The sequence below is a fragment of the Acomys minous genome, assembly GCF_964271855.1.
Source record: "Acomys minous genome assembly, chromosome: 3".
NCBI lineage: Eukaryota > Metazoa > Chordata > Mammalia > Rodentia > Muridae > Acomys > Acomys minous.
In genome coordinates, this window is record NC_140485.1 from 67,782,780 (window position 1) to 67,796,101 (window position 13,322).

General features: G+C 53.1%; 1 protein-coding gene across 1 annotated transcript in view; it reads left to right on the plus strand.

Moving 5' to 3' along the window:
• Positions 1 to 13,322, plus strand: part of PTGIS (prostaglandin I2 synthase) — a 32,712-nt gene that overhangs the window by 4,611 nt on the left and 14,779 nt on the right. Inside the window, 5 exon segments of the mRNA XM_084777183.1 lie at positions 7,357 to 7,497; positions 10,310 to 10,471; positions 11,562 to 11,626; positions 11,629 to 11,704; positions 13,100 to 13,251. Coding sequence (XP_084633309.1) covers positions 7,357 to 7,497; positions 10,310 to 10,471; positions 11,562 to 11,626; positions 11,629 to 11,704; positions 13,100 to 13,251 — 596 coding nt within the window.

Sequence of the window (13,322 nt, forward strand, 5' to 3'; positions counted from 1 at the left end):
CTGTAATGCTCTCCTGGGCCCCTCACTGAAATGCTCAGAGACGTCTCATTCTGGAATTGTTACTGATCTGAAGGAGTGTCAGGTGCCCAAGACTGTGTGGCCCCGGCAACAGGCCATGGGATGTGTCTCCAACAAGAGAAAGGATCTAAACACTCTCCTAGGTGGATTTAAATCTGGAATGAGCCTCAAAACTGGAAGAGAATAATCTTGCCGGTCACACAAAGAAACATACCAACATGAAAGGCAAGGACATTTATTTGTGTAAAAAATGTGTGCCGTGACCCAAACCGGGCCAGCAAGCATGCCAGGGCAGGAAGGCCACTTAGTGTTTATTCTAAGGCAAGTTGTGACTGTGTCTTTTCTCCAGTGGCTGCGGTCCAACCCCTTGGTCTTTTTCAGTTGTGTCGTTTTAAAAGAGTCAGTGTGAGGGAAGGGAAGGAAAGGCGGGATGGGGTCAGAGGCAGGTCACCAAGTTCTGGGATTGATGCTGTCTCACCAGGTGGGGGAGATGAAAAGATTTTCATAAAAAATTTATGGGGGGGGCTGTGTATGAAATATTGGCCCTTTGTGGGCTAGCCACCCTTTCCCCCATTTCTGAGACAAGGTTTCTTTTATATATGAGAATAAGATAATGATGCCAGATATTATGTTGTAGGGGAGTTTATTAAATGAGCATGGGGAGAGAAAGAAAAGGGGGGAGGGGTACCCCGGGGAGAGAGAGAGAGACAGAGACAGAGACACAGAGAGAGAGAGACAGAGAGAGAGAGAGACAGGGACAGGGACAGGAAGAGTAAGAAGAGAAAGGGACCTGGTGGAAGGTCTGTTCTTCTCTATGGCCCCGGCCAGGGCCACGCCCGTCCCCGCCACCCCCACCCCCCGTGGCAGGTAGGCAATGACATCACAGGCAGGTGGACTCAAGGAGAGTCCTAACAGTTTCTCTGTGTAGCCTTAGCTGTCCTGTACACCACCTGCCGCTGCCTCCCCAGTGCTGGGATTAAAGGCTTGTGCCACATGCCACATGCCACATGCCCCACCCCAGGCGCCAGCCAATGTTTTATAGAAACCTAAATCAGAAACGTTTCCCACGTAGGCACCCAGGAAGGTACTTGAGAAGGCTTGAGGAGTCATGGGCATGGGAGATCCTGGCCACTGTGTGTGTGAGTGACAGTAGGATCTTCCTTACCTGCCAAGGGCACTCTGGTGACTCCTGTTTGTTTTATTTTATTTTATTTATTTATTTATTTATTTTAATGTATGAGCTTTTGTTTTGTGTGGGGTTTTTTTGTTTTGTTTTGTTTTTGCCTGAATGTATGTCTGAAACCCACATGCATCCTGTGCCCAGAAAACAGCATCAAATCCCCTGGAAGTGGAGTTACAGATGGCCGTGAGCCATTCAGTGTGGGTTCGGGGAATGGAACAGGTCCTCTGAAAGAGCAACCAGTGCTCTTAAGCCCTGAGCTCTCTCTCCGGCTTTGGTCATCCTCTTTTGTAGAGGAAGACAGAGGCTCAGAGAGACCGCATAACTTGCTCAGGTTTTAGTCCTGGGTGAAACTCTGGTGCACAGGCATTTTCCGTTCGCTGATCTGACCACTCAAAAATCCCAGACAACAAGAGCCACAGCTCTGAACCAAACAGTTCCAAGGAAGGAAAAGATAGGCCAGTGTTGGAAGACGTGTGCGTAGGCGGGACCCAAAGTTTGGGTGGAAATGCGCAAGGCTGTATTTCCTCCACCCTGCTCCATTCCTTTCTCCTGAGCAAACCTGGGGTGACTTCTATACCCCCCCACCCCCACCCCACACCACCTCCGTCTTACAGCTGAGGCTCAAAAGAGCGCACAATCGTATCAACCCTACAATTTCCCAGATTCCCGCTTGTCCCAGCAAAAACTAGACTATGGCAGTGGGCCTGCGACTGTGTCTGACCTCCAGTGTTTACAAAAACATTTTAATTTCGTTTTTAAATAAGGACTTAGATTTCAGAAAAAGAGGCTCACCTCACAGTGTTAAGGAAGCAGGTCACAATTACAGCCATTTAGCGAGGTGTTGGTTTTGTGCTTGTCACAGTGCCCTATGTCTGGGGCTCCCATCAGCAGTGACAACAGACAACGCAAACCACTTCTCTTCCCTGAGTTATGTCCTCGCGTGTTCTGTGATGTCCTTTCAAGGGTAAATAAGCAAAGACCGGCCATAGGGAAGACAGCAGAACTGAACTGGGTTCTCTTCTACCAGATGTGGGTCTCCTTGTGGGGCCAGGATACCGTGGAACCGAGAAGAGCTGATCAGAGCAGGAGTGAGGTCCAGCCATCAGGACTGAGGGCCACTCCCTCCCCTGCCCCGGACCTACAAGTCCCAGTGCATGGGTCGTGGGAGGAAAGGCAGCACACGTGAACTGGGGGTCTCTCCTGACCCCAGTGGCTCTCCTGATCTCCACACCGAGTTAAACATTGTAGACTTTGTACAAACAGGACTCAAGTATGCTATGAAGAATGATCTAAGAACCCCCTCTTTCACTCCACAGTTTGTTCAAAATATTACAGATGTCATGATGTTTTACTCCTAGATATTCCAGAACATGTATCAAAAAGGAAGAGTCTCAACTCCATGATAACATCCGAGTAGAAAAGGAATTCTTACCGACGTGCACTCTTCCAGCCAGGTTCAGATTTCTGTAACCCTGACAAGAATTTGTGAAAGCCTTGCTTAGCGTCTGTGACTTTTTTCTCCCGGGATAGCACGGAGGGCAGGAAGGTGGAGTTAGGAATCTCCTGTGTGGGCCCACTGAGTCTAGTCACTTGTCAAGTGGTCACCAGCAACGTGCTGTTTTGCTTTCTGGGCCTCAGTTTCCCCATTGGTACTCTGAGGTAGCTTGCAGAAGTGCGTACTCAGTCTCTAGCCACTTACCTAGCTGGTTGTGTCTCTTCTTTGGGTGGCTGGTTGTTTCGGGGAACATTGAGAGAGCTTTCATGGGTGGGGTCCTTGGCTGAGGGATCAGGGGGCACGATCCTCGGTGGCACTGAGGTAGGTGTGGCCTGGGCTGGGCGGAGGCAAGATTTCTAGGCAGAAATGGGATGTCTGTCGTTTTCACAAGCATGAAACAGAGGTCACCAAATGGTCCAACGTCAGTGTTTGGGAGGAGATGGGGGAGGGGGCACGTGAATGGAATAGGGGTTGGGGATGGCTTCATATACACACACCCCCAGTCTTCTGGTTTCTCATGGAGATGGGAGAGCACACCACACTTTCCCGGACTTTGGTGCTCTAGCCTTCATCCTACTGCAGCAAGAAGGCTGTGCACTGCTGCAGCTGTTTCGCTAAGTGTTTATTTACACTTATTTATTGATGTTTGTGTGTGCTTGCACGGGCTGTGGCACGTGTGTGGAGGTCAGCGGGCAACTTGGCGGGAGTCCGTTCTCACCTTCCACTCATGGGTTCCGGGCATTGAATTTAGGTTGCCAGGCATGGCGGCCCGGCCTGCTGGCCTCTTCTTGTCTGCTCACAAGCTTGTGTGTGGGCGGTGCTCCTGTGGTGCGGAGGAGGCCAGACGTCAATACAGAGTTTTGTCCTCAACGGCTCTCTACCTCATTTTTTTGAGACAGTCTCTCACTGAGCCTGCAGTTCAAAAAGCAGATGTCTGGCTTCTTTGTAGACGCTGATGAACTGAAAACCCTCTTTTTCTTTTCTTATCCTGAGACAGTCTCGAGTTTCTCGGGCTAGCCTCGAGCATGACCTTGCACTTCCCATCCTCTGCCCTTCCTCCTGTGTGCTGGGGTCCTGGGGTTTACAACCACGCCCAGTTTATTCCTGCTAAGGATGAATCCAGGTCTTAGTGTGTGTTTGGCAAGCATTCTACCTACTGAGCCAGAGCCACTCAGCTGCCCTCTGCTTTTTCTAGCAGGCAGTGAAGGGGGAACTAGTTTCAGGGGAGCCTGTGTTAGTGGCAAGTAGGAGTCCCCAGAGGCCCGTGGGTGCCTTCTGGAGGAAGGCTGGGCTGAGTACGTCAAAGAGAAAGCCAGCTCCATCCCCAGCAGAGGAAAACTGAGCCCTGCTCCGTTTCCCAGAAAATTCTCCCAGGGCGCTTGCTCTGCTCTGAACTGAGCTTTGCACAGAAAGGTTGGGCAGCCTACCAGTGTTGCACAGCCAGCGGGCCAGCCTCTGAGCTGGGCATTCTAGAACTCAGACTGCCAGGCGCTTTACCTGCCTTGACCTCTCGGGCCTCTCAGCAACTCTGGGAGGCAGGTCTGCTCTCTGGGTCTGACTGTGTGCACAGTTTACTCATGTGATGTATATTCTTTATGCACCTACTTTGTTCCAGGCACAGTTTCCAGAGTCTGAGAGGCCACTGGGTCTTCTGTTCTCTTGGAATATATGCATCCGATGAGGATGTCATCATCAAGCCAGGGTTACCTTAGAGGCTGCGACAATCACTGCAGACTCCCTCCCCTGGTTCATGAAGACTGTGCAGAGCTGGCCCTGGGTCTGTGAGTGAGGACCCATTAGAGTCTAAAGGCCCCTACCTGGCGGGAGTCAACATTCTGGGAGAGAGTCCCAAGGACATCTTGCTATGTGGAACCCAGGATGGGAGGAGCAAACCTCAGTGCTTCCCTCCCCAACTCCTGGCCTGGCAGTGCCTCAAAAGAGTGAAAGTGTCAATTAGCCTTGGGAGACCGCAGGCTCTGAAATAGAGCCTCCTTAAACCCCCGTCCCCTCCCCCAACCCCCCCCCCACACCTCCCGCTGCTGTCCACAGGCTGACTCATCCTGGAATGTGGCCTGGGCCCGGATTGGCTTGGGGTCCAGTGCAGGGGAGCCGCCAGCAGCCCGAGGGGCCCAGGCGTCCAGGCTCCAGCTTCCTGTCTTTGTCTGCCTTCTTGGGTTCCTCTGTGGGAAGAAGGGCATGGACAGAAATAACGCCTGATTCATTGCACCATCACTCCCAGAGGGTAAAGCCTGGAGGAGGAAGCCCTCCCCCTCCTCCAAGGTGGCCCGAGAACAATCACAGGTCCTACAGACGGACAGGCTGCCCACATCACTCTGTGACTCTGTAAAGTGGGGGGTACAAATGCTCACTGAGGGTGATCATAACGGTTCTGGATAGAAAGCCAGCACTCCCTCAGGGAACCTCCAGGCAAGAGCTTCAGTCTCTCCATGCCTCAGTTTTCTCCTCTATAAAATGGGCCTGTGGGAAGAGCTGATCCTCCGGGGTGGGGGTGGGGTTGGGGTGGGGGCGTGGGAGGAACCACCGACACCAGCTGCTACTACCCAGCAAGGTGATGCTGACCAATGGTACGGGTGGTAATTCCAGTGGAGCCGTGGAGACTTCTGGGTCCTTCTCCTGGTTGTTCCTGACTGCCTGGTGTCAGTAGCTCTCATTAGATTCATTAGACTGACCGTGTTCATACTGTAGCTCTGTCCATTTTATAGACCAGGAAACAGCAGCCAAGTCACAAGCTGGCAAGAAGTGCAGCCGCGGTCTCAAGCCGGGAAGTACGGCATGCAAGTTTGGGTGGGAACAGGCCTTCCGGCTTCCCTTGTGCAAACCATGGCTCTGGGTCTCCATCCGAGACTCGGGCTGGTGAGGGCAGGTGCACACCGGCTAGTGGGCTGTCCCTTTGCAGGCCAGAAGAGCCTTCTAGCCCAGGGCTTCAAAGGGATTAGGGAGGAAGAAGGTCCCTGGCAGTCCCTGGAAGCCACTGGCACTGGAGACATGCTGGCTTTGTTGGTCTCCTTTGAGCCTAGATAGGCTGCTCCAGAAGCAGTCCGGTGTGTGTGTGTGTGTGTGTGTGTGTGTGTGTGTGTGTGTGTGTGTGTTATTAGCAGGCTGGAGGGCGCGGCACTTCCTATGTCTCCCGGCATCATCTTTAAGCCTGCTTCGGTCTTCCCCAGCCCTGGCCATCCTGTCCTGCACACCCTGGCACACTCTCTAGGGAGGCTAGGCACAGGCAGATGGAGGAGAGAAGGGAGGAGGGTAGGGGAAAGTCTGTGCTGCTGAATTGCTGGATGTGAACCAAAGCCCCTCACTCTGACGCCAGGCCTCCCCTCTTGGACTGGGCTCTCCTGACCCCTGCATCTTTCCTTTTGCCTCTCTCCGTTGCTGTTCTATATAGAACCAGTCGCATCACCGAGAGACTCACACTTCAGCCCGTCCATGGGATGGATCCTCATTGCATTTGGCATAGAAGGCAGACTGTCCTTGACCTTCAGGCCCTCTTGGTCTTCAGGGTCAGCTCTACTGTCCTACGTGCCATCTATATATTCTCCACTTGGGCCTCTGCTGGGGATGGAGCTGGCTTTCTCTTTGACGTACTTAGCCCAGCCTTCTCTCATCCCCTGTTACCCTGTTACGGTATTTGCTGCTCTTGTAGAGGATCTGGTTTGGCTCCCGGGACCCATGTTGGGCCGTTCACAACTGCCTGTAATTCCAGTTCCAGGGAATCTGATACACTCTTCTGGGCTCTCCAGGCCTCACACATGTACACACACACATGTACACACACACACACACACACACACACACACACACACACACACACACACACACGGAGTGCATCCACCATGGGTTGTGATAGGATCCTGCCTTTCTCCAGGATCTGCAAGCACCTTTCCCCAGGGAATGCCGACTCTGGACAATAGAGACATAACCTTTGTGGGAGGCTAAAGCAGCCTGCATTCTTGGCTTCCCCCCCCCCCAACCCCAGGGCATGGCCTGGCTCCAGCCACGGAGGGCACTCAAGTTTGGAGCCATTAAGGGGAGTGAGACAGTGATGAAGGCTGTGTCCCGCTACCCTGCCCTTGACACTACTCTCTCCCTGTGGGCAGGAGAGGGAATGTGAAATGATCTGAGCCCAGACTAGCTCAGAGAACTCTGGGACCTTCTGCTGGGTTCTGGAAGCTTCCTGTCACAGGGAGTCGCCTCTGCATTAGACCCTGCCTGGCCCCCAGCCTCCATCCCCACCTTTGTGTCCACCCTCTACCCAGAGGCTGACGGATCTGAACACCTCCCTCAACACCAGCCATCTGCAGCGTAGACCCTCCCAGGACCTCACCTCACTCAGAGACAAAGCCACAGTTCTCCTACCCACATGACCCTAGGGTCTCACCCACAACCTCCCTGGCTCTGCCTACACCTGCTTGTCCCTACTCTGTTGGCCCACCCTTACCCGCTTCCATACTGTCCTTTTAGCCCATAGCACCAACCCCAGGGCCTTTGCTCTCGCCGTTCTCTCTTGTTGGAAAGCTTTTCTCTCAGAAGCCATCGGGTCCCTCTCACCTCTGTCAGCCAACTCTGGCTTCCCCATGGCCTCTACTCTCTGTCCCCTCCTTCGCTTTATCACACGGTGATAATGCTGTGGCTTCTGCAGGCGACCTGGTGAGCCTCCTTTGGACCTGGGCAGCATCCCCTGGCTGGGCCACGCCTTGGATTTTGGGAGAGATGCTGCCAGCTTCCTTACCAGGATGAAGGAGAAGCACGGTGATGTATTTACTGTGAGTATCTCTAGACGGTGTGTGTGTGTGTGTGTGTGTGTGTAGGGGGGGCGAACGAGTGGCCTGCTTGTCACTGGGGCCACCAACCCCTTTAACATCCACCCACATACTGACCTGTCCACCTGTCACCCACCCAGGGGAGGCTGACTGTCCGTCTGTCTGTCCAACTGTACATGCCATGTTCCAGTCGTCAGAAGAGCTCTGTACTCTAAGGATGTCTAGAACTGCCCGTGCAGGCACACCCAGGGATGGACATCAGTATTCTAAGTACTTCTCAAAGGAGTCAGATTGGCAATTAGGATTAAATACCACCCTTCCACCCATCCATTTATCCACCTGTCTTTCTGTATACTCACCCAATATGTCTGTCTGTCTGCCTGCCTATCTGTCTATCTATCTAGTCTTTTTAAACATTAATTTGAATGTGTGTGTGTGTGTGTGTGTGTGAGAGAGAGAGAGAGAGAGAGAGAGAGAGAGACAGACAGACAGACAGACAGACAGACAGACAGACAGACATCTGTGCAGGTGCCTGCCGAGGCCAGAGGAAAGTGTTAGATCCCCTGGAGCTGGAGTTATAGGTTGTTGTGAGCTGCCCTGTGGGTGCTGAGAACTGAACTCAGTTCCTCTGGAAGCACAGCTGCAGCTCTTAACTGCTCTCTAGCCTCTATCTACCTATCAAATTCACTCAGCATTCTTCCACTCATTCACCTAACACCCACTTAGCTTCCACCTCTAGATTCTACTTCCACTGACTTCCCTCCATTCATCTTCCCACTTTTAGCTCACCATCTATCCTTCAGCACCTGACTCTGGTCTATTCTCTACACACCTACTTCTGTATTTCTGCACCCACCCACCCATTCATTTATCCGCCCACTCACCCACCCATCCATCCACCCACCCATCCATCCATCTACCCACCCACCCACCCACCCACCCATCCACTCATCCACCCATCCATCCATCCACCCACCCACCCATCCATCCACCCACCCATCCATCCACCCACCCATCCATCCATCCACCCACCCATCCATCCATCCACCCATCCACCCACCCATCCATCCACCCACCCATCCATCCATCCACCCACCCATCCTTCCATCCACCCATCCACCCACCCATCCATCCACCCACCCATCCATCCACCCACCCATCCATCCATCCACCCATCCATCCATCCACCCATCCATCCACCCACCCATCCACTCATACATTCACCCACCCCTACATCTACACGTTCACCTGTACACTCACCCATCATCCATCTATCTCTTCCGCTCTGCTCAAATGCCCCTTATTCTTGAATATGCTTCCGGCTCTTGGCCCTCCACTGTGCGTTCTTCAGGCTGTTTTTCATCTACTTAGCATCTTGTCACCCGTGTCCCCAACATTCTAACACGCAGCCTTGCATCCAACAGACTCATCATTCTGTCCTTCTGTGCCCTCCTGACGCTCTCTGCCTAACACCTCCTTTTCTTTAATTCCTCTTTCCTCCCCATTTTCCATTTATCCATCCATTTTTATTTTTATTTTTATTTTTATTTATTTATTTATTTATTTATTTATTGGTTTTTCGAGACAAGGTTTCTCTGTGTAGCCTTGGCTGTCCTGGACTCGCTTTGTAGACCAGGCTGGCCTCGAACTCACAGCGATCCACCTGCCTCTGCCTCCCGAGTGCTGGGATTAAAGGTGTGCGCCACCACGCCGAGCATATTTTTTATTTTATTTTTTAAAGATTTATTTATTTATCATATATACACAGTGTTTTGCCTGCATGTACACCAGAAGAGGGCACCAGATCTCATGATAGATGGTTGTAAGCCACCATGTGGCTGCTGGGAATTGAACTCAGGGACCTTTGGAAGAGCAGCCAATGCTCTTAGCCTCTGAGCCATCCCTCCAGCCCCTTATCCATCCATTTTTAATTCATTAACATCTCCTGCCTCGATCCATCTGCCCAACTTATTTACAGTCACCACCAGTATTTACCCATCCACCTACTCATCTGCTCACTTAGCCACCCACCCACCCACTCGTCTACAGCTAGTTTGCTGGTGTTTACCCAGCAATGAACATCCATCCTCTCACCCTTTTCCTTTTTGTGGTACTGGGGATTGAACCTATGGCCTCAGGGATGGTAGGCAAATGCCATACCACTTTTCACTTTCATAGCCCCACCCCCTTCTCCTTTTTCATTATGGAGACAGAGTCTTACTATTACCTGGGTTAGGGCCGGGCGTGGTGGTGCACGCCTTTAATCCCAGCACTTGGGAGCCAGAGGCAGGTGGATCTCTGTGAGTTCGAGGCCAGCCTGGTCTACAAAGTGAGTCTAGGACAGCCAGAGCTACATAGAGAAACCCTGTCTCGGAAAAACAAAACAAAACAACAAATAAACTATTACCTGGGTTAGCCTTGAGCTTCCTCTGATCCAGTAAGCCCTTGAACTTGGGATCCTGCCACTTTTTTTTTTTATTAAAGACAGGGTTTCTCTGTTTAGTCTTAGCTGTCTTGGACTCCCTTTATAGACCAGGCTGGCCTTGAACTCACGAGATCCACCTGCCTCTGCCTCCTGACTACTGGGCCTACAGGTGTGTGCCACCGCCCAGCTCAGCTCTGCTACTTTTCAGCATGGAGATTTTGGTAATGTCCTTTCTCCCGGTCTAAATTTTACACCAGTAGATGGGTGAGTGACAGTCCCTAGCTTACAGGCTGGCACTGCTGCCCAGTGCCTATTGGGCCAATGCTTGCCCACAGCACTTGCCTGCATGCAGAGTGCTGCCATCGCTCCCGTCCACCCACTCCTCCAACAGGTGCTGGTGGGGGCAGGTATGTCACTGTCCTCCTAGACCCACACTCCTATGACACAGTGGTGTGGGAGCTGCGTACACGGCTGGACTTCCAGCCCTATGCCGTCTTCCTCATGGAGAGGATTTTTGATCTGCAGCTTCCAAATTTCAACCCCAGCGAGGAGAAGGCCAGGATGAAGCCGTGAGTGCTGAGATGGGCCTGTGGGAGGGCCTGGATGGGGCGGGCCTCACCCCCATATCCTATCGTGTGCTTGGCACCTGTCTTACTCAGGGTTACTATTGCTGTGATGAAACACCACGGCCAAAAGCAAGTTGGCAAAGAAGGGGTTTATTTGGCTTACACATTCCGTATCGCTGTTCACTATTGAAGGAAGTCAGGCAGGACCTCAAATAGGGCAGGATCCTGGAGCCAGAGGCCATGGAGGGGTGCTGCTTACTGGCTTGCTCCCCATGGCTTGCTCAGCCTGCTTTCTCATAGAACCCAGGACCACCAGCCTAGGGATAGTACCACCCACAATGGGCGGGGCCCTAACCCATCAATCACTAATTAAGAAAATGCCCTATGGGCTTGTTCACAGCTGGATCTTAGGGAGGCACTTTCTCAATTGTGGTTCCCTCCTCTCAAATGACTCTAGTCTGTGCCTGTCAAAGTTGCTATAAAACTAGCAAGTATAGCCCCAAAGCCACTGTCCGGAAGAGACAGAAAGCAAATGCACTGGAATGGCTGTGTGGCCCACGCCTGAGGGGCCTTCTTGCCACCATTAGGTTCCACAGGCACTGTCCCCTCGACTCCCAGTCTCCTGCTATCTGTGGCTTGGACGGAGCCTGAACATAGGCCGTCTCCGGCTCTGAGCAGCTCTCCAGGGTTCGGTTAGCGCGCCCTGGAGGGTCCTGGCTTCCCCTCACTCTTGCCACATGCATCCCTAGACGGTGTCTCTCAGGGACACGAGGAGACCAGGTCAGCAACCCAGTCTCTTTGTCCCATGCCCTGTCCATCAGGAGTTGTCTTAGCAGCCTTCTGCTTGATTTCCCCAGAGGAGGTGCTGGCTTCCTAGGCCCTCCTAGTCCAGAAGCCTGTGGGTATCTTGTCTAAGTTTGTATGACACGCAAGGACAAACTGTCCTGGCCAAGAGCTCATAACGTGGAGTGGGGCCAACTAGCGGTTTAGCCCCAGCCGTGCCTGCTTCCTGGCTGCGTCGCCTTGTCCTCTTTGTTTCTCCTCTGTAAAACTGTCTCGGTGGTAACTGTCATTCCCTTGACATGCATCTCAGGACTCTCATGCACAGAGACCTGCAGGCGCTCACGGAAGCCATGTACACTAACCTCCGCACTGTCCTGCTGGGGACTCCACAGAAGCGGGCAGTGGCTGGCAAGAGGCTGGTCTCCTAGAGTTCTCCTACAGCTCCCTACTCAGGTGAACCTTGTCATGGCTAAGGGAACCGGGGGTACCCTGTGGATGGGGACATGGTGTAAGATGCTCAAAGCAGAATGGAGGAAGGAGGTGGTTCAGGTGGCTTCTGTCACCCTGTATCTTCCTGTGGGCAGAGAACTCAGCAGCAAGGAGGTGTGGGGTCTTAGGAAGGGGCTGGTGGCCACCAGCGTGAGGAGAGCCACAGGGCCACGGCCTGGTTTGAGCTCCTGCCTCCACCAGGCTTGGTGTCCTAGGTTTTTGTAGGATTCTGGGAGGCAGATGTGAGGTGATCTGTGGACACCAGCACCTGGACCTCCCAACATGCATCCCTCCCTCACAGTCCATCCTAAGTTCTACTCTGGCCTCCTTGGCTCCCTGGCAACTCACTGCACCCTGAAGAGTGGTCTCCCCTCCAGGGCATCTGGGCTTCCTGCTAGGAAAGCTTGCTACACACGCAGGCGCTCCCCTTCCCAGGAGCTGTGTGCTTTCCACACTGGGCTACATCAGCTGCATTTTAGTTTACGGCACAAGCGCCACCTAGCGGCCTTCTGGATCACATAAGCTGACTTTACATTCCTGGGCTATGCTTTCCCCACGTCTGCCCAGAGTCATAGCTGGGAGAGGGAAGGAAGGAGAGCCTTCCAGGTGGAGGCAGAGGTCAGAGGAAAGAGCATATGTGAGTCTCTACCCTGAGGGTTTGTCTCCAGGACACAGACGCTGGGCTGGGCTGGAGGGAGACGGTGGAATGTGTTGATAGCCTGAATGGCTCTTGTCAGACAGATGTGTGATGGCCTGTCACCAGACTGCTTAGGAGTGTGTCCTATTTATCTATCCATCTTTCCAGTCATCCTCGCACCCCACCCTACCCCACCCCACCCCCCACATCCATCCCCTCTCTCACCCATTCATCTGTCCGTCAACCTATCCCACTTTCCTACCCACCATCTACCCATCTACACCCACCTGTTCACACCTGTGCACCCACTCATCCGATGCCCATGTATCCACCCACCCACCCACTCAGTGTTCCTCCTCAACCTACCTTTCCTGTCTCCACCACCGACCCAACATTCATTGCAGGCCTATAGCGACATGCACGATGCGGGCGAGGCACAGGGTGGGGACTGGGCATGTTTCTCTCAGTCTCACCTTCCCTCATCTCTGTTTGCCCTTCTCCCTGCTTGGGGACCCATGACTGGGGGAGCTCAGGGAGGTGAGGCAATGTTCTGCTTCATTCTGTTGCTCTGATGAAACAGCCCCGCTGAAAGCAACGCGAGGAAGGACATTCCAGGTCACAGTCCATCACGGAGGGAAATAGGCACGGTAGGGTCTAAAGACAGGAACCCGAGACAAGGTAGGAACTAAAGACAGGACCCTGACTTGTTGCTGTCACCCCAGAGCTGGCTACCTGACCCTGTATGGAGTGGAGGCCTCGCCACGCACCCATGAGAGCCATGCCCGAGACCGCGTCCACTCAGCTGATGTCTTCCACACCTTCCGCCAGCTGGACCTGCTGCTCCCCAAACTGGCTCGAGGCTCCTTGTCAGCAGGTAAGCACCACGAAAGGCCACAGCAGAAGTGAATGGTGGGTCCCATGCACGGACTGCATCGTGTTTCCCTC